The following is a 27982-nucleotide window of genomic DNA, read 5'->3' on the forward strand; positions in this document are numbered from 1 at the left end:
GGAACGAGCACAGAAGACGGGCTCAACGGAACCTGGCAACTGACACTAGGCTCAGAGCCCTCGGCCACCTTCTCAACCCCTCCCCTTCAAAACCAAACAAAAACGGCAAACAGGAAACGCTCATCTTTTAAAAATTACTCTATTATTATCAAATAGAACCACAGTATCCAAAAGGTAATTATAAAGTTCTATTCCCCAACTAAGTGGCCCTGCACCGCCCCTCCGAGTGGCCGGCGGCCAAATCACTCCCCCCGTGCTGATTGGTTTCATCCATTTTATTGTCAAGGAAATTAACAGCCCGAAGGGGTTCCCCAGGTCCGCGCACTCGCCCTCCCGCGGGGCCCCCGGTAAACACGGCAGCAAGCGACCTGGTCTCACTACCCCCGAGTCCTTGGGAGGAGGGACGAAAAGGGGGGGGGCTCACAGCAAAGGGGCCGGGGGCGCCCCGGCCCCGCCCGCCCGGCTCGGGCCTCGCGGCGGCCAGGCTCCTGTCCCGGCGCGGGGGGCGGGGGGCGGCCCGGGCGGCAGCGGCGCGCGCGCTCACTCGCCCGTGTGGGTCCGCAGGTGGTACTTGAGCGACTGCTTGTAGCGGAAGCACTTGGCGCAGTGCGTGCAGGGGTAGGGCCGCTCGCCCGTGTGCGCGCGCTGGTGCTCGAGCAGGTGGTGCTTCTGCGTGAAGCGCTTGCCGCACTCGGCGCAGTGGTAGGGCCGCTCGCCCGTGTGGATGCGCCGGTGCTCGAGCAGGTGGTGCTTGCGGATGAAGCTCTTGCCGCACTCGGGGCAGGCGTGCGGGCGCTCGCGCGAGTGCACGCGGCAGTGGTTGGTGAGCTTGGACTTCTCGCTGAAGCTCTTCTCGCACTCGGGGCACTTGAAGGGCCGCTCGCCCGTGTGAGTCCGCTGGTGGCGCAGCAGGTGCGACGGGCGGCTGAAGCTCTTGCCGCACAGGCTGCAGATGAAGGAGACCTCGTGCTTGCCCGCGTGCACGCGCTGGTGGATCACCAGGCTGATGTGCAGCCGGAAGCTCTTCTTGCACTCGGGGCACGTGTAGGGCCGCTCGCCCGTGTGCGTGATCTGGTGCTTGGTCAGGCTCGACTTGTGGCTGAAGCTGCTGTCGCACTCGGGGCACTTGTAGGGCTTGGGGCCGCCGCCGCCGCTGCCCGAGCTGGGCGACTTGGGGCGCGGCTTGAGCGTGTGCTTGGGGGCGAAGCCGGGCCCGCGCTCGGGGGACGCGTAGCCGCCGCGGACGCGGTGGATGCGCTGGTGCAGCGTGAGCTGCTGCTTGTGGCGGAAGCTGATCTCGCACTCGGCGCACTCGTACGGCCCCTCCTTGATGTGGTTGCGCTGGTGGATGATGAGGTTGATCTTGAGCCGGAAGCTCTTGCCGCACTCCATGCAGGTGAAGGGCCGCTCGCCGCGCCGGTTCCGCTGCTGCTGGCTCGACGAGCCGCGGCTGTCGCCCAGGTGCCGCTCCCCGTGCGCCGGCGGCGCCAGCCTCTTCACCGCCGGCTTGCCCAGCTGCAGCGGCGGGGGGCTCTCCTCGCCCTCGGGGGACAGCTCGCCGGGCAGCGGGGTCTGGTACATGCTGGCCTCGTAGCGCCCGGACAGCTGCCCGAGGGCCTGCAAGTGCTGCGGCAGCTCGTCCTCCTCCTCCTCGTCCTCCTCGTCCCCCTGCTCCTCCGTTTTGATCACGATCCCCTCTGCTCCAGGGACAGGGAGAGAGACGGACAGACGTCAGCCGGTGCCCAGGGCCTCTACCCTGGACGGAGGCCGGGCAGGTGGCTTCACCTTCGCCCCCACACATGCCCGTGTATCGTCGCCCCCCCCCCCCCGGGGGCCGCCTTCTGGGGGAATCCTCCTTTCCGCTCCCTGCTGCCCGGGCCCCCGCCTCCGCGGGGCTGGATGTGTAACCCGGCCGGGCCTCGGGCTCAGTTCAGCAAGGAACCCTCTCTGGGAACCTTCTGCGGCCCAGAAGGGGCACGCCGGCCCTGCCTGCGCGCATCTCCCCGAGCGGGTGGCGGGCAAGTGCCCGCAGGGTCCCCCCCTCCCCGGGAGGGGGCACTCGGGCTCAGGGTGCCGGAAGCGGGCAGCCTCGTGGGCCTACCAGCTATCACCTGACGCGGACCTTCCCTTTTCCACTGGAGCTACTTGAGGGCTGGGTTCCTACCACCTGTATGGAAAGGGGCCTGACTCCTCAGGCTCGATTTCCGGGCCCCAAGGCCGCCTCCGCCCAACTCCCCCAGCCTCACCGCTCTGCCGCTTTCCTGAAGGCACCTGCCGGTTTCTCCTTAGGTGTCTGTACTCACCCTCCTCCAGCGATCTGCCCCTCCTCTCCACGCCTCCAAATCACGCGGGCCACATACCACCCAGCTCCAATCCTGTCTTTGCCCTTAAACCTTCCTTGCCCATCCCAACCTGCGGCCCTCAACCCCTCCTGGGCACGCAGCACTCTGGTGTGCCTGCCCAGGGCTTAGGACCTCGGCCTTCTCCTGCAGCACGACCCCCACACAGGTGGGTGACTCACCAAGCCTGAAGCTAGGGCCAGGGTTTCTCCTGCCTTTCCCCCAGGCTCTGGTGTGCGGTCCCCCCGCCCCCCCTCCCGGCCCAGGAAGGGCTCCAGGAACACCCCAACTGTAGGATGTCCTCCTCCTCCCTGGCCCTCCATCCTCTAGGCTGGTCCTTTAGGGCCCAAGATATTAGCTGTTCTACACGGTGTTCTAGTGTGTTCCCCGAGAATGTTAGTCCTAGAGAAAAGGAGGGCCCTCTGACTCCTGTCTGCATTTTCTCAAATGCCTTGTACTTAGGTACTCCCTAAACAGTTACTTGGAGAGCTCTGTTTTTAGTCACTGTGTGACAGGAGAAAGCCACTCGCTTTTCTGAGCCACCTGTCAGATGGGCTGCGGTAACAGTCTGCATTTGCAGAATTCTTAGCAGCAAACAAACGAGAACTTTTCAAGTTCTCGCCTTAGAGCTTGTCTTTTTATTCACAATCTCTTATGGGATAAGCCAAGAAAGAATTTATCCCCATTTCACAGACGTGGGGCATCCAAGCCCAGAGACACCAAGTGATCGTTCCAAATAAAGTAAGTAAAGCCAGACTTCTTCAGAGCTTCTAACTTAGGGTCCATCTAGTCTGCCCCCTCAACTGACAGGGAAACAAGCTGGCTGTGTGCGTGAGCTGGCCCAGGTCTTACAAAGTAGCCGGTAGTGACCGCTGGGCCTTGGCACTTCCTCCTGCCCTTCTGAACCCAGAAAACAGCAGGGTCACAGTTAGGACACAGGTGTGCCAGTCCCAGCTCAGGCCTCTTGTCATGGCCAGTGCTGCCTGGGCCCTGTTAGGATTCTCAGCAGCAAGGGATGCAATCCAAGATGCAAAATCCCACCCAGCACCGTGCAGAACTTTCCTGAGGTTCCCACTAGAGTGAATGCGAGTGCCCAGCGGGCAGGCTGGCGTTTCTAGTTCGAGGCTCCACTGCAGCCCAGCCTCACGGTCTGCCCTGCACCTTCCACTGTTTTAGAGAGACAGCCTGTAGATTAAAATGTTTTGGGGAATATCATGCGGTTATTTAAAAGCAAGGGGTTAGATCCACATCTTTTGACCAAGAAAGATGTCCGTGATATTTTACGAAGCGCGAAAAGGCCAATTGCAAAGGGATTCTCTACAGGCAAAATGAAAAAATGTAAAAAATCATCAGCACAATACTTTTAAAAACCTAGTAAATAAAATGGATGTGGATACATTTCTAAGTACAAGTAGTATAGAAACTGCTATGATAGTTATTGGCTCTTTGGCACAGAAGTAAAACATCTAAACAAAAAACCAAAACCTAAGTGTGTTCCTTAAAAATTTGGCAGAATTCACTTAATTCCTATCTTATACATTATTTTCAGAATATAGAAAAAAAGAGAAAAAGCTGCCCAGTTCACCTTCATAAGTTGAGTATAATCTTATTTCCAAAACTAGACGAGGATGATTCAAGAAGGGATCAGGCTGATTTCATTTATGAATATAGTTGAAAAGCCCCTGAATAAATAGCAGCTCACTAAGTTTCATGGTGTATGTAAAAAGTGCACCAGATGACAAGGTCGGGCTTTTCAGCATTAGACAATCAGGCACAAAAGATGTCCTGAGATCAGGCTGCTGAGAGGCCACTTCCTCACCGTTCCTGAACTCACGAGGAGCCAAGAGTGTGCAGAAGGGTGACCCAGAGGTTTTATAATTAAACACAAGTGATGGCTAGATCATCCCAGGAAGAGACAGCACCGTCCGTTATTTTCCAAAACATGCTTGGCTAGGGCTGAGATCTCTGGGTCATTGAAGCTTCTGGTGTGACCTAGGAACTATCAAGAACACAGCAGAGATGGAAGTTCTGGCCTCACCACAATGGCATGACCTTGGGTAATTTATTTGACCTTCTCTGCCTGTAGACGGAGGGAGTTGGAGAGGTGATCTCTGAGATCCCTTCGGACCTACATCTGACCTCGTCTTTGGCTGTAATACCTTCTTCCTAGCCTGGAGACTGATTCTTACAAATCCAGAGGCAGGAAACCTGTCCCCGAGGCCGTGCCTGGGGTTGTCACACCTGTCAACCCATCGAGGTCAAACGAGCCTCTCTGAAGGGAAGCCCAGCTTTCCCACAAGGCAGGGGCCCGTCTGCAGGCCTCACTCATGGTGGCGGCTCCCCCCCAGCCCGCACCCCCTCTAACTGACCTGTGCCGTTTCGCTGCTGCACCAGCATCTGTTTGAGCTCGCTGAACTCACTGGAGCCTTCTGTGGACTCCTCCAACGTATTCTCCTGTTCCTGCATGTCCAGGTCCGGCTGCTCACCACACGGGTCTCCCAGCTCCGAGTCCTGAAAGCCGTGCTCTTCCACCTGCCCCATGAGGGGCTCCGGCGTCTCCAGACTCTCGGAGCCCTCGTCGTTGGTCTGCACCTCGATCTTGATCACGATCCCGTCGTGTGCTGCGAAGGTAGGGAGGGGTTGGGGGGAGAGGACAGAAGAACCCAGAACACGTTCATTGCATGAGGTTTTTGCAGCCTGGGATTTACATTTCAAAAATTCTCATTTTAGAGACCACGAGGAAAGATAATGTGGGGTTGAGTGAGCAGACACAGAAGTTTCTGGACATCCTGTAGCCTTGAACATCAGTACCAACCGCAGTAAAGTTAAAATAGATGTGGAGTTTGTATTCCATGACCCCCACAATTTTAAAAATAGTATTGTCAGGGTTGTTTTTTTGCTTTTTGTTTTTTGAACAAATGAGATCTTAATTCCCTTTCCTGGGTCAGGCCAGTCAAAGTCAACAGATAGTTTCCCTCCCTCACAGTCAAGTTGAATAATGAAAAGGGTCATCACCTCCTCACCGTGCACACCTTTTGAGCCCAGCCCCCCGGGGTCCTATGCGGACAGACCAGACACCCCTGAGCCCCCTCCCGGCCCCCAGTTACACACACACACACACACACGCAGGCACTTGGAGCTCTCAGCTTTGTTTTTAAACAGCATCTGATTACACACGTTGCCCTTTTTTTTTTTTTAACTTGCCAATAGATCTGCAGGTAATTTCGAATGTCCACACACACATGGGCATCATTTTGCATAAGTGGGATTTAGCACATAATCTTTTAGTGTGGTATTTTTCCTCTTTTGATTTGCCTTCCTCCTCCCCTCCCTTCCCATGTCACAGCTGCGACCTCCCCAGGTTACCCCTGTAAGTAACCTAGCAGTTTTCTCTACACTTACGTAGGTATTTATGGCAACACATTTATGTTTCTCTGTTTTTATTTTCTGGCCATTATTGGTTTAAAAAAAAAATTGGCATATACATAGTCCTCTCCATTCCTTTTCTCCCTCAGATGTCTTGCAGAAATCCCCTGAAAGCAATTTCTGTAGAGTCACCGCCTTCGTCCTAAGTGCTGCAGGCAGCCCGGGGCCAGGCCAGCCGCATGTTCAGCCCTTCCCCCTCCGAGGAACGTGTGGTTTTTTTTGTTTTGCCTGATGAACTATCCCGCAATCACAGGTGGATTTACATGTCCCACTATAAAACAGGGGTTTGATTTCCATGCGAGACCCCGGCGTGGGGCTGCAGAGTCAAAGGTGTGGTTATTTTTAATCTGATAGATGTCATCAGGTTGCTTTTGAACAAGGCTGTGACAATTCGTATTTCTACCAGCCCTGCGGGAGGACAGCCTCTTCCCCACCTCCCTGCCAGAGACTGACACCACTGCTCTTTCATATTTTCCTCGGTCAGATGGGTGTAAATTGATGATTTTCTGATACTTTAATCCCACTTTCCCGACCAGGGTCATCTGAATATCGTTGTCTTTTCCTTATTGGCTTTTTCAAGTTGATTCCGTATGAACTGTGTTCTGTTCGTGTCAAACTGGTAAGAGTCCTTTGGTTCCTGTGCTAAAGATAACCCGTTTTCTCTTATCAGCATTTCAGACAGGCCCCAAATCTAGCGTTTGTCTGTTGACTCTGTGCCACCTCTTATCAGACCGCTTTCTTCAAGTCTTCCCATGGTCACACACGTCCCTCTGTCTTTTATGGTTTCTGGGTTTTCTTAATTAAGAGGGTCTCCTCTGCTCCTGGATGGTTCATAGGGTCTCCTAGAGTTTACTTCAAGGTTTTTATTGCTTTATTATTTACATTTAGGTCTTTGCTCCATCTGAAATTTATTTTTATTTGTGTAGAGTGTGAGGTAGGGGTTCAGCTTTACTTTCTTCCCCTATGGAGAGAGCTGTGCCAGCAGAAACTCCCTCCCAGCTTGAAAATCATGTTGTTAATTAAGGAAATTATAGATGTGTAATGCATCAACAGATGCATTTATTCCTTCATTTAATTCATTTATTCAGTGGTTACTTATCGAGCACCAACTAGGTGCGATGGGGTATTCTAATGACGTGGGATACATCGGTGCACATAACAGAGCTCCCAACCCCCATACACCTTACCCAAGGCAAGAAACATAATAAATTATATGGGATGCCAGAAGGTGGTAAGTGCTGTGGAAAGAGAAAAGACACTGGGAACCTGGTAAACAAAGCCAAGAGTCCGTGCCCCTGGGAAGCCTCCCCGCTGTTAACCACACCCACTCGTGATCCCCAAGCTAAAAGCCGGGAAACCAGACCCACCCAGTAGGCCGGCAGCTGATGCCCCGGGACTCAAAACTGGGTTCTCTCTGGTGCCCAGCAATCCTTTCATTCTCGTCTGAGCAGCCAACCAATCTCCTGCCAGCCGTGTGGAGCAGCAGAATAGAAAGCAGCTGTGACGGTCCCCGATGCCTCGGGGCCACAGCCTTAAACCCGGACCGTGCCTGCCTTCCCCCACAACCAAGTCTCCAAAACCTCCTCCTCCTATTCTCGGTCTCACAACAAAGATGAAGTCACCCACCCTCACATCCTTGCCTCGCTCCTGCTCTAGCTCTAAGTCACCCGCTGACTCCCCCTTTGTCTCCCACCTGGGGAGACGGTGACTGCTCGCTGCCTGAGCCCCGCTGTGTTCCTGGGGCCACCACGCACCCCCAGCGGCACTGGCTTCTCGCTCTGCAACCCTTGTCTCTGCGCTAGAGCCACGAGCACGACCGTGACCCCAGCATCAGAAAAATACCTTCCCTGACTTCACGAACTCCTGAAAATATTTTGCCTGCCTCCTCCCTAAAGCAGTTTTTAAAAACTAAGCACCCCTTTGCACTTTTTTGAATAAACATATAAAATGCTTCAGTAACTGCAAAAGATGTCATTTCTGGAGTACTGTAAATATTGAAGGTTTAAAATAAACTCCTCCGTCACTCTTGAATGTCGCCAGTGGGATCTGAGAACGCCGGCAATTTTCAACCCACCATTATTCACTTAAAAAATACATGAACAAGTTCTTCTTTGATAGTTGAAATTTTTATATCATTCCTTTTCACCTTGAACTTCTATTTCCATTCCCACTTTGCCCACAGAATTTTATCCCAGTAGAACATATATTTATGCTTCGAAGCCTTTTACTGATCTCCTCGTCTACCACTCTGCCACAAAAATGTGTATGTAAATTGAAAGATTAATTTTGCTTTCATTTCTAATAACCACGGGGCTCTAAGTGTTGACTGTTTTCCTGGCTTAAGTTATCCTTCGTTATTATTACTGTACAATGATACACAGTTACTCAAGATAGAAAACTAAAAACTTGTTGGAAATGGCTCTTACAAGGATGGGGAGGAATTTTTTTCCCCCAATTAGTTTGCTTATCTGAGAATGAATATTCTTATTACTTGATTTAAGAGTTCAGAATAAAATCTGTTCCTATCTTTCATTTTCATAAACACAAGCATTGGCAAAGCTCATTTACATAGATATATAGATGGGCTGGCAGGAGCTTTGTTATAGAATCATCACTTGATTCTCCGAATTTGCTCTGAATTATAATGCTGTGAAAGCACATGGTTAATAGATCATCAAAAATTGTTTCTAATGACCTATTAGCTGACAACTTAATTAGGTTCTCTTTCAATTTTGTTGAAAGCAAAGTATTGCGAGTGATCTAACTTGCAAAAGAATTTGCCATCCAGGCCCCAGGGCGCCGCACTTGTGGTCCTGTGCCCCTCCGTTCTGGACTGTCTCTGTAATCCAGAGGGCTTCCTATACTTCCGAGAAATGCTCCCTCAGGAGATGGGGACAGGTGAGGGGTGTGGTTGATGAGGACCAGCATGGCAGGGGCTGCATGTGCTGTGTGCTCTCACTGATGAGATTTATGAATGAGACAGATCGACGAAGGACTTCCCGAGCCCTCAAAGCCTCTATGCCACATCCCTCTTGGGAAGTCTCCTTGAACCCCCGGGGCATTGGTACTCTAGCTCCAAGACCACTGCCTTCAGTACCCGCCCCTCCCTCACGACCTCGCTCGGCCAAACCTCCGATGCTCTCCGCCGCCCAACGGAACTGTGCTTCCCTCTAGGGCGTTTACTTCTTCTCCCTTTGGGAGGTGCTGTGTTTACACATATTCGCGCCTCTCCTCCATTTGTCAGACAGTTGGGAAACCAGTGGGCTCCTACCAAAAAGGGTTCCCCACCCTAAACAACTTTTGAAAGAGTACTGACAACCAGATTGCATTTATAAGCAGTCATTTGTTCTCCCATTAAAAAAGTTAAAGACACATACATTGCAGGAATATAGGCTATGATCAAAGGGAGAATTTCAAGCCAGTGGGGAAAAGTTTTAAATAAATGGAATGGGAATGAATGGAGTCGGGGACAACTGCTTTCGCAACAAGAAAACAGTCTTCACATTAAAATAAATCACTGATGAAACAACAGTTTAGACACAAATAATGAAATCATACTAGTATTAGAAAAAAACAGCTTCTTTCCTTCTCTCTCTCTCTCTTTACAACCGGGAGCTGAGGAACAGGCTATTCCTAGCCCCCTGGGACTTCAGATCTGGAGGCATTGGCCGGTCGCAGCAGACATTACATGTGCCCAACACATACCAACTCTCATTTTTAGGTGTATATTTTTTTGCAAGAATTCCTGTAGTTTTGCCTTGACATTGTCTGGTGACAAGGAACTGATTTAATTTGTGCTTGGTTTGTGATCTCTGCAATTATGTTTCTTCCTGAGAACTCTTGCAAGATGGGGAAAAAAAAATCAACCCTACAAATTGTTTCCAAATGTATTGTGTGTTTGTGAGCACTACATTTAATAGTTAATGAAGCTGATATAATGTTATATTTGCAGACACTTAGTGAAAATACTTAACTATTTGTGTTTTGCAAATTTTTTTTTTGTTTTCTGGAGCAAGAAATATTTTATTTCAGATTTCAAATATTTTTAGAGGTTTTTAAAAACCTCATAGGCCCAAGACCTGTAATGACATTTACTGAATAAAAGGGGCTAAGTAAGTATTTCTATGCTTAATATGAAACCCAGACACCATAAAGAAAGTTATGGGTAAATCTGAATACATAGAAACTTAAAACTGATAAAATCTGAACATACAAAAATTTAAAATATCCATACCACACACACAAATACTAAATACAGAGGTAAACCATATATTCAAAAATATATCCGCATACATAGGAAAAGAGCTAATATCCTTAACTTAAAAAAAATTTTTTTTAAAGATTTTATTTTTGTGAGAGAGAGAGAGAGAGAGAGAGCAAGCATGCACACCCACGTCCCAGGACCCTGGGATCATGATCTGAGCCGAAGGCAGATGCTTAACGAACTGAGCCACCCAGGCACCCCATATCCTTAACTTTTTTTTTTTTTTAATTTTTATTTATTTATTTGACAGAGAGAGACACAGCGAAAGAGGGAACACAAGCAGGGGGAGAGGGAGAGGGAGAAGCAGACTTCCAGCTGAGCAAGGAGCCCGATGCGGGGCTCGATCCCAGGACCCTGGGATCATGATCTGAACCGAAGGCAGATGCTTAACTAACTGAGCCACCCAGGCACCCCTATCCTTAACTTTTAAAAAGCTTTACAAATCGATAATAAAATGATGAATAATCCAAAAGGACAATGTTCAGAAGATAATTCATAAAATAAGACATCCTGGTGCTCAATAAAGGTACGAAAATAGGCTCAACATCACTCTTACAGAAGCTGAATGAAAGCATCAAAATACTGTCTTTTCTACCCATCACTTCGGCAAATAATAAAAAGACAATACCTACTATCGGCATGGGTATGAGGAAAGAGGTAGTCTCACGTTTGTGTATAAACTGGAGGTGTGTTAACTGGCACAATTGTTTTGAGGGACATTTAAAATATGTATCAAATTTTTAATTCTTTTTTTTTTTTAAGATTTTATTTATTTGAGAGAGAGAGAATGAGAGACAGAGAACATGAGAGGGAGGAGGGTCAGAGGGAGAAGCAGACTCCCCGCCGAGCAGGGAGCCCGATGCGGGACTCGATCCCGGGACTCCAGGATCTTGACCTGAGCCGAAGGCAGTCGCTTATCCAACTGAGCCACCCAGGCGCCCATGTATCAGATTTTTAAATGGGTATATCCTTTGACCCAGAAAGTCTATTTGCTTTTTTTTTTTTTTTTTAGATTTGATTTATTTATTTGAGAGAGAGAGCAGGGGGAGTGACAGAGGGAGAGTCTCAAGCAAACTCTGCACTGAGCGGGGAGCCTGACTCAGGGCTTGATCCCAGGAGCCTGGGATCATGACCTGAGCTGAAGGCAGACGCTTAATGACTGAGCCACCCGGGCGCCCCCATATATAACTTTTTAAAAAAGATTTTAAAAATTGGGGCACCTGGTTGGCTCAGTCCGAAGAGCAAGTGACTCTTGATCTCAGGGTCCTGAGTTTGAGCCCCAGGTTGGGTGTAGAGATTACATAAACAAACTTAAAAAAAATAAAGAATAAAACACTTAAAAATGCATTAAGAAAGACTTTAAAAATTAATATGCCAAAAGCTTTAAAAATCTAGCAGAAAGTACAGCCATAAGGATGTTGTAAAGCCAAGTCAACCATGATTTCTCTGCTTTGAGCTGGTGAAGAAGGTTAATGTGGCAACACTGGGTTTTTCTTTCCAGAAAAACTAAAGTTTCATCAGCATAATTCAAAAAGAATAAATGCAGACAGAGTGAAAGCCCCATATAATTCTCTTCAGTGTATTCCTTCCAATTTATGTGCTTGAGACTCTCCCTCTGTCCCTCTCCCCGCTCATAATCTCTCTCCCTCTCTCTCTGAAATAAATAAAATCTTTAAAAAAGTTATATATGCACACAGCCTGAGGGTTAGTTTCTCAAAACTTGTTTTTATTTTTATTTATATTTTTAAATAAACATTTATTTTGAAATATTTTTAGAGTTACAGAGGAACTGCAAAATTAGTACAGAGGAATTGCTTTTGTAACATCAATTTAAGCCTGCTGTGGTCTCCTTGGATTTATTTTATCATTTTAGGATAATGAAAAATAAGTTCAGGTAATGAAGCTAATCCTCCTCTTAGTGATAAATTTGAAAGCGAACCTTGACACAGAAACTTTACTCTGTCATTAATATCCATGGTATTGTTTTTACATGGAAGTTTTTTAACATTACGAAAGCTTTAACATTTTTCAAAACTTGTTTTTAAAAAGCTCTCCTCCACTCCCCACCTATATTTCCTGCTCCCCAGAGGCAACACTTCAATTCTTCGCGCTAATTCTTCTGTTATTTCCCTTCATATCTCTAAGGAACACACTCCTATTGCTACTCCTTGAATTTTTTTTTTTAAGATTTTGTCAGAGAGAGAGCAGACATGCGTATGTGCACATGGGGAGGGGCAGAGGGAGAAGCAGGCTCCCTGTTGAGCAGTGAGCCCGATGTGGGGCTCGATCCCAGGACCCTGGGATCATGACCTGAGCCGAAGGCAGATGCTTACTTAACCAACTGAGCCACCCAGGAGTCCCTTGAATTTTCAATGTAAACATCACCTGATGACTTCCAAGAGCTGGAGGTGAGTACCATCTCTCCCCATCCAGACAAATCTTTTCCAAATCCCTGATCCTTCCAGTTTAGTTTGCAATTCTGTTTGGATGAATATTGGGCATTTACATTATTAGATTACATAAATGTTATGTAACATTGAACGGTGGAGTATACTACAGCTATTTTCTTTTTTTTTTTTTTAAGATTTTATTTATTTATTTGAGACAGAGAGAATGAGAGAGAGAGAGCACATAAGAGGGGGGAGGGTCAGAGGGAGAAGCAGGCTCCCCGCCGAGCAGGGAGCCTGATGCGGGACTCGATCCCGGGACTCCAGGATCATGACCTGAGCCGAAAGCAGTCGCTTAACCAACTGAGCCACCCAGGCGCCCGACTACAGTTATTTTCTATGTCTGTGTCTTTTGCTTTCCCTGGAGTTTATAACTTTTTCCTTGGCTTAGCTTACTGTTTTCATTAAGTCAGCTCCAAACTCCCCGACGTCTTCTATAAGTCTCTCCTCAAAACATTCGGACATAATGGGTATTTCTCAATTTCATCGACTTGAAGGAAAATTTTTACAACCTTCTGATGTGCTCCAGTCTGCACTGATTGCCTCCAGGTGCACAGCTGTCTTCTCGGGATCCCACAGCATCCCGGGCATCCCCCTTACCTCTCTTCTGTTGGAGCTCCTAACATCTCTCTTGGTGTACTTCCTCATTTCAGCAAAGCGCCTCCCCCAGTTGGAGGAAGGGTGCACAGGAGACCTTGAAAATGTTTTGATTTCATCTCTCACATTTAATTAGAATTGTCTGGCTGATACAAAACTCTAGGACGGTTGGAAAATATGTTCCAATTTTGAAATTTAGGTAATTTTAAAGGTATTGCCCTACTGTCTTCTTCCAATATCGCTGGAAAGTCCAAAGCCATCCTAATTCTTGTTCCTTTCTATGAACCTTTTTTTTTTTTTTTTCCCCTTTCTGGAGACTTGTAGGATCGTTTTGGCCTCAGTTGCCCGGAAATTTCTTGCTGGAAGTATCTAAGGCATGAGTCTGTTTTCATCCATTGTTCTGGACAGTTGCTGGGCTCTTTCAATCTGGAAAACCACGTCTTTCAGTACTGGGAATTTTCCTTGAATTATTTCATTGCTAATTCCCTCCTCCCTATTTTTGCTATGCTTTTGTGTGTGTGTGTGTGTGATGTTCCTAATATCTGGATGTTGACTTCCATCCTTTACTTTTTTTCTTTAAGATTTTATTTATTTATTTGACAGAGAGAGACACAGTGAGAGAGGGAACACAAGCAGGGGGAGTGGGAGAGGGAGAAGCAGACTCCCTGCCGAGCAGGAAGCCCAATGTGGGGCTCGATCCCAGGACCCTAGGATTATGACCTGAGCCAAAAGCAGATGCTTAACCCACTGAGCCACCCAGGCACCGCAATAAGCATTATACTTTTGTGTCATGGATGTATTCACTTATTTTATCTCCTTAAGGAATGTGAAATACATATATGTTATATATATTACATAACTATATATAAATATATACATATGTATTTAAACATGGTTTTTTAAATCTCTCTGCATGATCTGTTTCTCTGAAATTTATTTTTTCTGCTTTCTTTTCCTTTGGTCTCTCTATATTAGAGGCTTTTCCCAAATGTCTGTGGTCTTGGTTATCTATAATTAAAAGTAGAATACTCAAAAGAGATTGAAAGTTTGGTGCCTTTAAGTAGGGCTTGCTATGATGCGTTTCCCAACAGGATGGCTTGGCTGAGTCATTTCCTGGGGAGATCCCTTGGGCTGGTCCCCAAAGTCTCCAGGCAAGACTCGTCCAGTATGCTGCCTGGGGGTTTCATCCTGGATGTCCACATTGCTTGGGAGCCAGGTTAGGGAGGAAGGCTGCAGATCTCAGTATCTGCATGTCATGTTTCACTTACTGTCTTGTAGTCGGCATGGTGCCCCACCCTCCACTGTGCCCGGTGTCCACCTTCAGACATCGTTTTGTTCATCTTCTCCAGAGAAGAAGCCTTGGCTGTCCACCAGGGCTGGGAGAGGCAGATGCCGGCTGAGGGATTGAGGGAGGCCGCAGAGGGGAGGTGAAAGATGTCTGACCCATCCTCTGTTTTTAAGCCCACCTTTGCCCCCATCTCCAGAGATACCTAGAGTCTCCGGTACTGCTCATTCCCGAGTCTGGAGTAGGGAATGGGGGTGGAGTGCAGATCGAGTTTCTTTTCTGCTTTCCCCAGTATCAGTTTTGGATGTAGCTTTCTAAATCAGTGATCATCCAGCCATCTGCTCTTGGGCTTCCAGAACGTACTTGCTGTTGTCTCCTTGTTCATTCCTTAAAAAGCCCCTTCACTCTTGCTTTAGAAGGATTCTGGGAGGCAGGAGTAAACACATGTTCAACCTGCCATCTTTAACTCGAAGCCTTTCTTCATGCGTTGTTTTTGTTTGTTTGTTTTTTAATTATTTTTACTGAATAAGAAGTAATACTTGAGAATATTTCTATAAAGCATAAAGAAATATGATTTCGTTATGTTTCCATTCAATTTTTTTTTCCTATCATTTGTTTACATCACGGACTTGATGTTACATTTCCATTTTCCATTTCTACATCATTCACTTCCTCTATCGACTGGATCACCACGATCAGCTTCACGCCAGCGTTAGCAATCCCCATCTGAGGCAAACACAGCTGCCCCCCCAGCTACCGCCCCATATTTCCACTCCCCACTCACAGCTAAACCTGAAACAGCTGATGACAGGTGCTGCCTCCCTCCCCCCCCATTCCCCCCCTCAGCCCGCTCCAACGGGCTTCCACCCCACGCACCACCAGTACTTCTCCTGCCGAGGTCACTGGTGTTGCTCAGCTGCACATCCCGTGGACACGTCGGTCTTCGCCTTACTAAACCACACTGCAGGATTCAGCATGGCTGACCACACTCCCTCCTTCTGGAAACACTCTTCTCTTGACGTACTATCTTAATTTCGCACGCTCCACCGCCTGAGCCAGCCAGGTGCCCCAACTCTTCTCGTCTTGCTACCCTTCTGACCACTCCTTCCACTTCCTCTGCTTCCTCCTTCCTTCTTCAAATCCTACAATAGTGGTTCTCGGCCCTGGCTGTACATGAAAATCATCTTGGAACCGTTTTAAAGACTACCAATGCCTGGGCCCCTACCCAGACCACTATATTCCAAATCTGCTCTAAAAGTCAGGGCTCCCAAGGGCATGGCCTGTGCTCTTTCCCTTCTCCCTCTCCGGACCGGGTCTATGCTACCAATGCCCAGATGTCTGTCTCTAGCTCGGATCTTGGTCGGTTTTTAACTCTATTCAGCCGCTTTCTCAACACTGGAGCTCCCCCAGGGGCCTCCAGCCCGACCTGTTCTCGTCATCTCTCCAGGTCCGCACCTCCTGCGGTCCTCCACCTCCCCCAGCACTTCACTGCGCTCACAAGATGGGGAACCTCCCTGTCAACACCGCCCATCGCAGGTCCTTCCAAGCCTCCACTGCCAAAACCGGTCCCTGGGGATACCCACCTCTCTCCTGGCCTTGCCACGTCGTCTGCCTGGACTACAAAGTCTCCAACTAGTCTCCCAGCTTCCAGACTTTCTTCCCGCCAGTGAGTTCTCCTCAGGGCACCTGGAACTCCTATTTGCCCTTTAGGTTCCCACTAAAAACACCACTTCCTCAAAGAGGCCTTTTCTGCTGTCCTAGCTCAGTGAAGTCCTCCATGCTGTGTCTCTCACAGGCCTGGATGCTCGCCTTCATAGCACTACCACCCCCCTTACTGTAATATTGTATGTGCGTGTTGGGGGGGGTTAGTTATTACTGTCGGTCTCTTGACATAGTACCTGGTACAAAAAAAAACAAACCCTGATGGGTTGCCTGGGTGGCTCAGTTGCTTAAGTGTCTGCCTTCGGCTTGGGCCATGATCCCGGAGTCCTGGGATTGAGTCCCGCTTCAGGCTCCTCAGTGGGGAGCCTGCTTCTCCCTCTCCTTCTGCCCCTCCTCCCCACTCATGTTCTTGCTCTCTCTCAAATAAATAAATAAAATTTTTAAATAAAGCAAAAACAAAAATCCTGATGACCTAAATAATAAACATACAAATGAAACATACGGTATAAAAGCTTCATTGATGATTTTAGCGGCTGTGTAAGAATTTATCACAATGTAATATAGGATCTGTCCATCTTAATCCATCGTTTGGATTCTTTTCCATGCTACAGACTCTCAGAAAGGAAAGGAAATTCTTAGGTCAAGTATATGAACGTTTTAAATATTTAAAACACATTTTAAGACTAAAAAATATCAAACTGCTTTTCAAAAAGACTGAGATCTTGGATTTCAGCCATGCCTTCTGGTTTGTTTTTACTCTCTGCTAATTTGTTCGGTGAAAATGGGACCTGGCTTCCCCAGACCTCCATTACCCCCCTTCGAGGGCCATGAATGGGAGCCCCTGCTCTAAGTGTTCTGAGAGCAGGGTCAATATCGGAATCATTTTTGGATCTCCTTGCCCTTAGGGATCCAAACCATAAATAATAGTTGATTGATTACATTCACTTAGCGAGTTCATAAAATTGTCACGTTCAGTGTACTTGGAACTATGAGAACTCTCAGTTTGCTAGGCTGTTCCCTGTCGGTATCGTAGCAGAGCTGGTTCTGCAGCCACCTTCTACGAAGATGCGAGAGCTCTGGGGCTCAGATAAGGGCCGATTCACAGAACAATCCTGCTCTCCAGCGCCAGGGCCCCTGGCCTCAAACGGAGGGGCGAGCTCACGACCAGCCCCGTGTGGCGGGGGCCCCTGTGCTCCCCGTGCTCCCCTCCGTCCGGGCTCTGAGCGGCTGGAGATGGTCCATGGAGCAAATGCACATTCCAGCCACACAAGGCAGCCTCTGGGGGGCTGCCGCTTCCCACAGCCGCGCAGGCCGCGGACATGCGTGTGCCGGGAGGAACCCGGCCCGAGGCAGAGTGGGCTGAGGTTCTTTGCTTTTGATTCTGTGGGAGGCCCGTCTGCGAGGAGGCTGTGAACAAGCAGACAGAGGAAGGGGACGGATGCTGTGGTCCCAGCGTGCAGGAGACGATGCGTGAGGAGCAGCACCTAGGCCACAGAACCCCACTGGGACATTAGGCTGGATTTTAGGGTATTTACCGTGAACCACTCGCCCAGATTCTCAGTCTCTGCCTCCCAGGCCTGCTTCCTTATTTTTCTTCTTTTAAAGATCTTATTTATTTATTTGAGAGAGAGAGAATGAGAGACAGAGAGCATGAGAGGGAGGAGGGTCAGAGGGAGAAGCAGACTCCCCACTGAGCAAGGAGCCCGATGCGGGACTCGATCCAGGGACTCCCGGATCATGACCTGAGCTGAAGGCAGTCGCTCAACCAACTGAGCCACCCAGGTGCCCCCTGCTTCCTTATTTCTTCTGCTTTGAATCTCTCTCTTCTTCCCACCTGACCCTTGTTTTTGGCTGTGGCCACTCAAACCTTGTGGACAAAAGGACCTTCTGCCACATGTCATTCTTTGTCCCCAAGTTCCCAGTCTCACCTGCTTTTAAATCACCTTTTTTGTCTCCAGAATGAACTCAGATCAGCCTCTACCCTCAATTTAAATCTCTAGGAAGGAAGGATACTGGATTGCTCTGCGAGATGCCAGCATTTATTTTTCCAGAGGCTTCTGTCTCTTCTGTCAGTTACAGCTCTCAATCCACGGGGCTGACATTACTCTAGATGTTTCTGGACCTCCTGCTAGGAGCCAGTTGATAGGTCCCAGAACCAATGACATTACTTCATAACAAGACCTGGCCTTTGGCTCCTGTGAGTTCTCCAGCTAGATTATCCTTTTTCAAAAGATAGGATCACCCATGATGTCTGGCTGCAAAGGACAAGGATCGGCTTCCACCACAGACCTTCAAGGTAGATGATTCAAGTCCAAAGGCAATTCCAAAGCAGGAGCTCCACAAACAGACCACGCACAAGAGCACCCGCAGGGCAAGCACGTGGGCTACTGACGTGGGGCTGGCGAGGGACGACACCCACGCAGAATGACACCAGCTAGTGTTTACTGGGCTGTCGGTACAGCCCCGTCACCCCATCAGCCCTAGAGACTAGGACCAGTCCTATCTTAGAGATTGGGAAAATAAGCTTCCCAAAAGGCTGAGTCAACCAAAATCATACCGCCAGTGAGCTGAGAAGCCGGGATTCAAGTGCAGGTGCCTGACCCTGGGGTCTGCACTTGAGACACATGCCTTTCTGCTGCCTCTGTCAAACCGCCCCGTCCAGACACTGTTCTGCACATCGCACAACATTTCACGTCAAGTCTATCTGTCCCTATCCCTCCACTGACCAGCTGCAGGAGCAGGGGTGAGGCCCTTCTCTGGAGAGCTCCACGAGGCACCATCACTAGCACCCTGACAAGTGACCACTTTTCCTTCAGTTCCGGTTTTGTTTCCTGCCAAGAGTGAGGTGACACCTGGTCATGTCAGAAACTGTGCAAGATGATGAACCCAATGGCACTCTTATTTCTCAGCCACTTGGGCCACTGTGTGTTGGCGGGGGGCAGTCAAGGAGGCGTCAGGCAGGTCCCAGCACCTGCAGGCCTCCTTCCTGCACACAGCTTGCTAACACAGCCCTCGGGGGTCTACTGTGGATTGCAACACCCCAGGCTGGGCCTCCTGAGGGCCGAAAGATCTAGAAGGCAGAGCTCTGGGCCACCGAGTAGCCACTCACCAGCACTGGGATCTGCAGGCGTCTCGCCTTCCTCAGAGTCCTCCTGCTCCTGCATGGTTGGCCTCTCCCCACGCTCCATCTGCGACATGAGGTCTGGTTTGGAAATTGCATAGTCTGGGCAGAAGGAAGGAAAGAAGACATACATAGTATGTGGTGAGGTCACACTGGATGCTGTAAAGGTGTCATCTGTGCAAGTGGGACACGAAGAGGAGCCACCCGACCAGTGGCAGTGTTGGAAAAGAAGTGGGCCAAGCTCCCAGCCCTCTTCCTTCGGGACCCTGCTGTGTGTGGGTCTGTGGGTGCGCGCGTGCGTGTGGGGGCGGGGCCCGCGTGCGTGTCTGCATCGACCTCGGCCTCCCACGCGGGGGGGAGAAGCAGCAGGGCCACCTGCCCACCAGCGGGAACTGACCCTCCGTCACTCACGGGTTGCCAATGGCTGCACACGGGAGACTTGAAATTTTAGAGTAAAAAACGAATCCTGATAAAATCCAGAAGCTAAAAAACTGAATACTTATAGTGTCCCTCACATTTAAAAAAGCTTAAAGCTCTTTGGAAATAAAGTTACCCGCTGAAGAAACTCGGAGGAAACACGCACGTGGGCGCCCAGGCACGGGTCATGTCAGAAACTCCCCAAGATGATGAACCCAATGGCACTCTTATTTCTCAGCCACTTGGGCCACTGTGTGTTGGCGGGGGGTGGTCAAGGAGGCGTGAGGCAGGTCCCAGCACCTGCAGGCCTCCTTCCTGCACACAGCTTGCTAACACAGCCCTCGGGGGTCCACTGTGGATTGCAACACCCCAGGCTGGGCCTCCTGGGGGCCGAAAGGTCTAGAAGGCAGAGCTTGTATGTAAATGGTTAACATCCATTATTGTATCTAAGGAGCCTCTACAATTAGTAAAAAATAAAAAAGCAAATATAAATAGGTAATTCATAGAAGAAATGCAAATGGCCAGTAAACACAGGAAAAGATGCACAAGTTCACTAATCATCAAAAAATACATATGAAAATAATGAGGCGTCATTTTTCACCCATCAGGAAAGACAAATATTTCAAACAGAAGAACATCAGTTCGGGCCCGGGCATGGAGAGACGGCGCTGCCGTGCCCTGGGGCGTGAACGTCCACAGCCTTCTGGAGGAAGTGGCCGTGATATCGTCAGTGTGCGTCCTCTTCGCTCGGCAGACCTCCTTGGAAGCCGTCCTCCTGAAACGCTCGTGCAAGCGCACACAGATGCACAAGGCTGATCACGGCCCTCGGTAACAGGCAGGAGTCGGGGTCAGCGTGCTGCTCAGTAACAGCAGAAAGGTCAAATGCCCAGTGGCTCATCTGGAATGCCGCACCATCCTTCTGAGCAGGCTGACCTGTGCAGACGTGGAAGGCTGTCTAGGGCCTACCCTTTGGGAGAGTAAGTGACCAACCCCATCTGTGCAAGCCACAGACGGCGTGTGCACAAGTGTGTATGTTTGCATGTGCACAAAATAAGGAAAAAAGAATGCAGACCGAAGGGTTCATGGTGGTTACCTCTGGGGGCAGTACTGGTGGGAGGGTGGGCATTGCTCTTTATTCCATAAATCTAAATTTTCACAATTACGTATATACTTTAAAAAGAAAAGAAAAAATGAGTTAAAAAGAAAAAGTTGCCTTAATGGGGAGGTATGTGTATATTCAATGAACAATTCTAGCAAGAATCAAAGTTTCTACGCAACTTGCATACGTAAATGTTTTTCTAACTTTTTTTGTGTGCCCAAAGAGTTCCCCATACCAGACAGAAGGATACACATAAAACTAAAGTATATTTCCCAGGTTTTCCTCCTTAAATACTCTTATTAAATGAAAACAACAAGAAAGCACAGACTTTGGGGGAAGAGAGTCCTCAGTGAGATTGTTGTGACTCGCTGGTGGGACCCAGCATGAGCATCAAACTCCTGGGTCACAGCTTCCTCTCTGCACGGTGGAGACAACACTCCGGGGGACCCTCCAACAGTGACAGTGCTCAGTCATTTGCATGGGCGAAGGGGAACGAGCACTCACACCTGTCTCAGCACCTTCACGGGAGAGGCGGAGGATTAAATAACTTGATTCTCGTAAAGCCCTTCACACTCTGCTTTGTAATTGTTTGCTGAACAAACTCATTAAATATATACATACAGGGCCAGGGGGGAAATAATGTAGAGGTGAGACCCTGCCGTCTGTCTTCTTCCTGCCTGTCCCCAAGGCTTCTCAGCAGAGCTGCGCTGTCGACGAGCTGTCCTCATCTCTGCTGCCTGGGGGCATTTGTTCTAACTGGTTGTGTGCTCTAAAATTCGGTTTTCCTCGTTTCTGATTATTGGTAGGACTGGAGTTCAGAACTCCCAACGTTTTCAAATGAACCTCAGGCTAGTGTCAAGGAAGCCCCCCCAGCATGGGTGAACCTTCTCCTTACCCATAGAAACCAGAGACTCGTAGTTGCCCCGCATCACGTTCTTGTAGAGCTCCTTCTGCCACTCGGACAGGTTCCCCCACTCCTGCTCGGAGAAGTGGACGGCAACATCGTCGAAGGTGACAGGGACCTGAAACCACACAAGCTCAGCTTGGACCAACTGGATGGCAGTTACAGGCCCTCAGTTGCCAAATCCCAAGGCAACAAATGGCTCTAAGCCCCGGCCCCTGGCTCAAACACCTCTTCTTAGGACTGCAGTGGGAAAGGCCCAAAGGCACAGTGGTGGGTGTTCACCACGGACCTCTTTAGAAATCTGGCCTGACTTCAGCCACTGTCCTGGCCCCCACAGAGAAGGGCCTTGTTTTGTCTAGTCCGTTTTCTAATGGGATTATCCTTGCTGCTATAAAGCATGGTCTGTAGACCAGCAGCAATGACACCAGGGAATTTGCTAGAAATGCAGACCCCCAGGCCCCAATCTTAGACCCACTAAATCAGAGTCTGCATTTAGTAAGATCGCCACGCTAACATTTGAGAAGGGCTGGCCTAGAGAATAAAGTCCAAGTCTCGTCCCTACATAAGGCTGTGTACGGGGACAAGACACAAAAGAACAGAAAGAAAACCAGTCCACATTCAAGTTCTTTTAGGATCTTCTGGGAAATAATATTAAAACCTAACTATTCTCTCGTTTTTTAGGATACCGCTTGAAATCACATTTTTACTGGCATTAACATAATTTGTAAGTCAACTGATAAAACTGTGGAGCAGGACAGAGCCCCGGAACCTTCCACCAAGGTCTCCGTCCACCTTCACAGTGAACCGCTAAGTCACTCTTCTTGTGAACTGAACACCCTTCCAAACTGACCATCCCTGATCACTAAGAGGGCTTTACCAAGAGGACAAATCATGTGATTTTGGCCTATCTTGTGCTTGGTGAAGAGATGTTGGTATCACTGTATTTGTTTCTTTTTTTTATTTTTTTAAAGATTTTATTTATTTATTTGACAGAGAGAGACCCAGCGAGAGAGGGAACACAAGCAGGGGGAGTGGGAGAGGGAGAAGCAGGCTTCCCGCGGAGCAGGGAGCCCGATGCGGGGCTCGATCCCAGGACCCTGGGATCATGACCTGAGCCGAAGGCAGACGCTTAATGACTGAGCCACCCAGGCGCCCCTATTTGTTTCCTTCTTAACCAGCTCTTCTTCCTTCTTTATATGAAATTCCTAAACCACATGCCAATTCAGATCCCTCCCCAGGAAGCCCCAGTTGGGATAGCTTTACCTTGGGAACCTCTCCATTGCTGCCTGGGGGCAGGCGCAGGATCCAGAAATTTCGGTTTTTCAGCAGGTTCTCCATGTTCTCCAGCCGCCTCTGCAGCAGCCCGTACTCCTGCAGCAGGGTCCCCAGCACGACCCACTTGCTCTCCAGGTGGTTTGCGAACTCCACGGCTGTCTTCTCGCAGTCCGCCAGCTTCTTCTCGGCCGTCCCCGTCCGCCCCTCCAGGGTCAGAAGCCGCATGGCCTGGGCCTCCAGTTTTCTCTCCACCGCTTGGACGGCAGCCCACACGGCCAAGCGGGTGATCTCCGCCGTAGGGAGTGGTGTGTCCTTCTGGGCTGCAGAAGAGATCTGGAAGGGAGTGTCTTTTTGGGAAACGGGGCTCTGAAGCAGGGGGTCCATGTCAGTCTCCGGAACTGTGGGGGAAAGGGTGAGGGGGTCTTTCTCAGGAACTTCCGGCGAGTGGAGTGGGGCTTCTTGGTGGGGGGTGGAGTGGGAGAGAAGTGATATTTCTTGTTCAGCAGCAGCTGGGGGTGGATACTGGGTCTCTTCCTGGGAAGTCATGGGACCCTGGAGATGAGTCTCTTGCTCAGAAGCGGCAGGATACAGGAGTGAGGGTCCCTTCTGGAGAACATGCGGCATTCGGCCAGAGGTCTCTAGCTTGGGAGTCTGGGGTAGGGAGCCTTGTTGGGGAATGGGGGGAGACGAAGAAGGAATCTCTCTGGGGGGAAGAACACGGGATTGGAACAGAGTTTCTCGGGGGAGTCCAGCAGGGGCCTGATGCGGAGTTTCTTCTTGCAGAACACTGGGGAATGACGGAGGTGATGAGCGTTGGGTCTCCATGTCCAGCTGCTGGACCTGTGTTCAAGGAAAGAAAGGACAGGATTGAAGGCCACAGGCTCCAGCTGGCAAAGTAAATGCCAAAGATAGGCACCCACCTAAAAAGGGTTGCAGGTTTACCGGCAATAAGATACATTGCATGGACTTGAGTCTCTTCTTAAGAACCTAGCGCTGATTTAGACATCAATTACAAAACTATTATTAACAACAAAGAAAAGGTGGCCATGCCACCTTCCGCGTTGGTAGAACCATCTCTTTCTTCATAACATGCATCTCCCAGGGACCACCCAGGACTAGGAGTGGACGAGAGGGGAAAGCATACCAGCTTCGGCTCTCAGTCCTGTCCACGCTGACGGCGGCCGGCTTACTGGGCCTCTCCGTTCTCAGTATCCTCACCCATAACACAAAGACAGTACCTAACACGCCTGCCACCTCACTGAGTCTGAGCATTGAGCATCAAATAAGACTTCGTAAAACGAAGGAGCAGAATTTTGTCAGTGCCGGGCACTGTTACTACCCCAAGACTCCCAGCAAGGCGGGAGGCAACTCTGGTGGGGCCAGCACTGTTAAAGGACTTCCCTCGACGGTGAACTTGACATCTGGCCCCACTGCTCCTGCTTGTGTCAGCAGGCAGTCCCAGTGCCCCATCTTTCCCTCATGTCCCCCAGTGGCGAGGACACACAAATACCTTCAGTTTCCCAGACTCTGATAAAAGCTGAATTGTGGCCTTATCAGTACAATTTCTCAGAGTATGTATATAGTGAGACATGTTGCATGGACCCAGCCCCTCCTGGAGAGGCTGAATGGGCTTCTGGGCATTCCAGGCTGCCTTCTGCTTCCCCAGAGAGAGGAGAGACCCTGCCTGAGCCAGGCTAGGGGACGGCAATTTGCCCCTTGTACGGGAGCCAAAGTCCTCAGGGCAGATGGTCCACTGAGGTAGGTGTGCGCTGTGGTCTGAGTTCCTCCTTGTGGTTTGTGAGGCGGGCGATGAGGAGCAAAGGCCTGGAGGGACTGGAAATGGAGCGGAAGTCGCCAGTTCTGTGACTCACGTCAAGACTGGCAGGGGGATGAGAACCAAATAAAGACTGATTCCTTTGAGGATTTTCATTATTTATTCTCTCCCTGTTCCCCACCTTGCCACATTCATGTTGAGAGAATTCTTGTGTCACCAGGAAGGTGAAGCAAAGGTCTTCTGAGTGGCCAGTTCTGGGTTTACTTATCCAGACAATCAATAGCTTTATTGGAACTGAACTGAAGTTCTTCTATAACATGTTTGTCCATTTGCTCATAATCTTCCTTCAGAGAATCTGTTGAATGACCCATCACTGTGCCATGTACAAGTGATCTTTAATATAACTTGAAATTCGCATTCTCTCTGTTTGAAAGGAAGCACCTCCCTGGGGTCCAGTCTGACATATAGTATGTGCTCAGTAAATGTCTGCTGAATGAACGAACAGTAGAAATTATTGGGTCACGGGAAAAAAAAATGTTAGGGTGAAGAATGACGTGGCTTCGGTCATCTACCAGAGCCATCTAAACCTATTTATATCTCCGACTGCTTTCTTTCCTTTATTTGTTCATTCATTCACTTACGAGGGCCTTCACTGAGACAACACCACACTCTGAGGCCAAGAATTGAAAACCGAAGGCCTGTTCAGGCGGAATGTTCTTGAGGTAGTATGATCCAATAGCTCTGTAGCTAACCAGATGTGAGAGCTAATTAGTCAGATAACAGCTAACAGTTAGTCAGCATTTATCGTGCGCCATGAACTGTGTTAAGCATTTTAAAGGGTTATCTCACATCATCCTCAGGAAGCCCTATGAAATGCCTTCGACTCAGGTCATGATCTCAGGGTCCCGGGATCGAGTCCCGCATCGGGCTCCCTGCTCAGCAGGGAGCCTGCTTCTCCCTCTGCCTGCAGCTTCCTCTGCTTGTGCTCTGTCTCTCTGTCTCTCAAATAAATAAATACAATCTTAAAAAAAAAAAAAAATAGGGACTCTGAAAACTGTTACCCACACTTAGCATATGAAGAAACCGAGGCTTGGAGAGGCCAAGCCAACCAACTTGCCCAAGGTCACAAAGCGGGCTGGCTGCAGAGCCCCTGGCCGTCAGCGGGCACTGTAGGATGCCTCCGGGCCTCATCTGTCAACTGAGGCAGCAGGTCAGGTAAGTGCTCTGAATCCTTTCTACCTCTAAAATTCAGAGGCCTGGAGATTAAACAAAGACCTGTGGGAGGTTCTATGGTGGGGAAGGCCCTGTCCATAAAGACATTTCAGGGACCCCTTTGAAAACCTGATGAAAGTTGTGGATTCTCTCCCTCAAAAAAACAAAAACAAAAACAAAAAAACCACATGTGGGCGTGCATACAAAATTCTGCAAACGCTTTCAAGGGGTTCACAGACCCCTAAGCCTGAAGACTCGTCAACAACTAAGCTACCTCTCTTCACAGGTGAGGGCAGAGAGGACATAAGAGCCTCAGACGCAAGGAAAATGACTAGCAAAATGCAACACAATAGACACACTATGGCCCTGTCCTTGGAGGGGGATTAGGGTATTTGCCTACAACTAATAGGAAGAAGGGAAAAATCCCCAGGGGCCAAGTTAGTCTCCCTGAGTAATACAGGGGTTTAACTAAAACAATGAAGAAAAAAAAAAAAGCTCCAGTACAGTACCAAAAGCCAGCAGAGTAAGATACCTTTACCAACTAGTCTAATCAGAGCTCAAAGGAAAGTACCATTTCTTTGCTATTACTAGATTGGCTCTCTCCACTTCCAGATTTGGAGGACTGTAGAGGGATGAGGGGGCCACAGGAACACACCCCTCCTCTACCCCCAAATTAAAGCCCCTTGCTATAATGTCCTCCGTACCAGTAAACTGCGGCTCGATTTTACCCTAAGCATCAAGAGAGTGATGGAGCTGTAAATACAGTATCTAAGATTAATAAGCCTGCATTCTCAAACTGTTGTGGGCAGAGGGAGGATTCTGGACTGTGTATCACAGGATTTAAATGACCCTCCCTACCTCACGCATCCCAAGTGGATGGGGTCTCCAGGACTCATGCACCTTAGCAGAAAAAATACATAACCATCCATATCAACTTATAAAAAAAGAAAGCCGTGCCATTTTCTTGTATGACCCAGTGTGATTAACTCAGAATTATATACCATTCAGGGGCCCTGGAGACCGAAGCCCAGAGGTAGGCATTTTTAAATCTCCATTTTATTTTATTTTTCCAAGAGATGATTATTATTTTTGTTGAACCGGGAGGCTCTTTAGAAAGCATATATCCCGACCCCCTGCTGTACACAGCAGTAAACTGAGGCTCACAGGCGCTGACCCCCATGCAGCAATCCTGCTCTCCAGCACAAGCCACTGCATCTCAAAGAGCAGGTCTGCGGGGAGAGCTTAGTGCCGATTTTTAATAATGGCCCACTAAACAGGACCATCGGCCACTAAGCCCTTAGGAGCTCGCTCCCCAGACCCCATCCGTCTGGACACCCAAAATTTGGCAGGGGGGCCCTCCAGAGGAAAGGGGCTGGAGGCCCAGGCGCCCGAGCCCGAGGGTCACCTGTTCCCCACGACGCAGCCGCTGGGCTGGGCGCTGCCCAGCCTCTCGCCCCGCCGTCACCTCCCCCCCGACGGGCCGCGTCCACCGCGCGCCGGGCCAGGCCCTTAACCCAGGGGAGGCCGCCGCCAGAGCCGCCCCGTCCCCGTCCAGGCCCGCAGCCCAGGAAGGCTGGTGTTTCTGGGGACGCGGGCACCGGGCCACGGATGATTCGCTACGTGACCTTGGGGCAGGCCGGGCAGGTCGCCGCCAGGTGTCCGTGCCTCAGTGTCTCCGCTCTGCGAAATGGGGAGAGCCGCGTCAGCGCCGCGCTCCGGCCGCGGGAGGCTCGGCGGGGGCGAGCTCTGCGGAAACCGTGCGGCGGCAACCCCGACGGACGCAGCGCCCGCTCCGCAGCGAGCGAGGGGCGCCGTCCCCGGGCGCCCACCTCCCGGCCCGCGAGCGTGCCAGGCCCCGGCGTCCCCGCAGCCTCGCCCGGACGGCGGCCGGATCCTCGGGCCCGCTCCCATCCCGCAGCACCCCCGTCTCCCGTTAAGGGGCGCGCGAGCCCTCCGGCCCCCCCCGCCCCCCACGTCGCGGCGTTTCCGTCCCTTACCGAGACCCCAGGCCGGGCCGCCGAGCCCGGGACGCGCAGGCCGTCCCCCGGGCCCCGAGTCCGCGCGTCCGTGCGCGCGCGGGCCGCCCTCACCGGAGCCGGGGCCGCCTCGGCCATGGCCGTGCGCTGTCCGGCCCGGGCCGGAGTCGCCGCCGCCGCCGCC

General features: G+C 50.0%; 1 protein-coding gene across 1 annotated transcript; it reads right to left on the bottom strand.

The window, feature by feature from the left end:
- Positions 1–120: 120 nt before the first annotated feature.
- Positions 121–27960, bottom strand: ZNF777 (zinc finger protein 777). Its single transcript, XM_035021340.1, has 6 exons — positions 27820–27960; positions 22825–23676; positions 21553–21679; positions 19130–19243; positions 4709–4960; positions 121–1697 (listed from the first exon to the last, which is right to left on the bottom strand). The coding sequence occupies exons 1-6, from the start codon at positions 27934–27936 to the stop codon at positions 541–543; spliced, it is 2619 nt and encodes an 872-aa protein (XP_034877231.1). The 5' UTR covers positions 27937–27960; the 3' UTR covers positions 121–540.
- Positions 27961–27982: the final 22 nt, after the last annotated feature.

Source organism: Mirounga leonina, unplaced genomic scaffold (genome assembly GCF_011800145.1).
Source record: "Mirounga leonina isolate KUSES-001 unplaced genomic scaffold, KU_Mleo_1.0 Mir_174, whole genome shotgun sequence".
NCBI lineage: Eukaryota > Metazoa > Chordata > Mammalia > Carnivora > Phocidae > Mirounga > Mirounga leonina.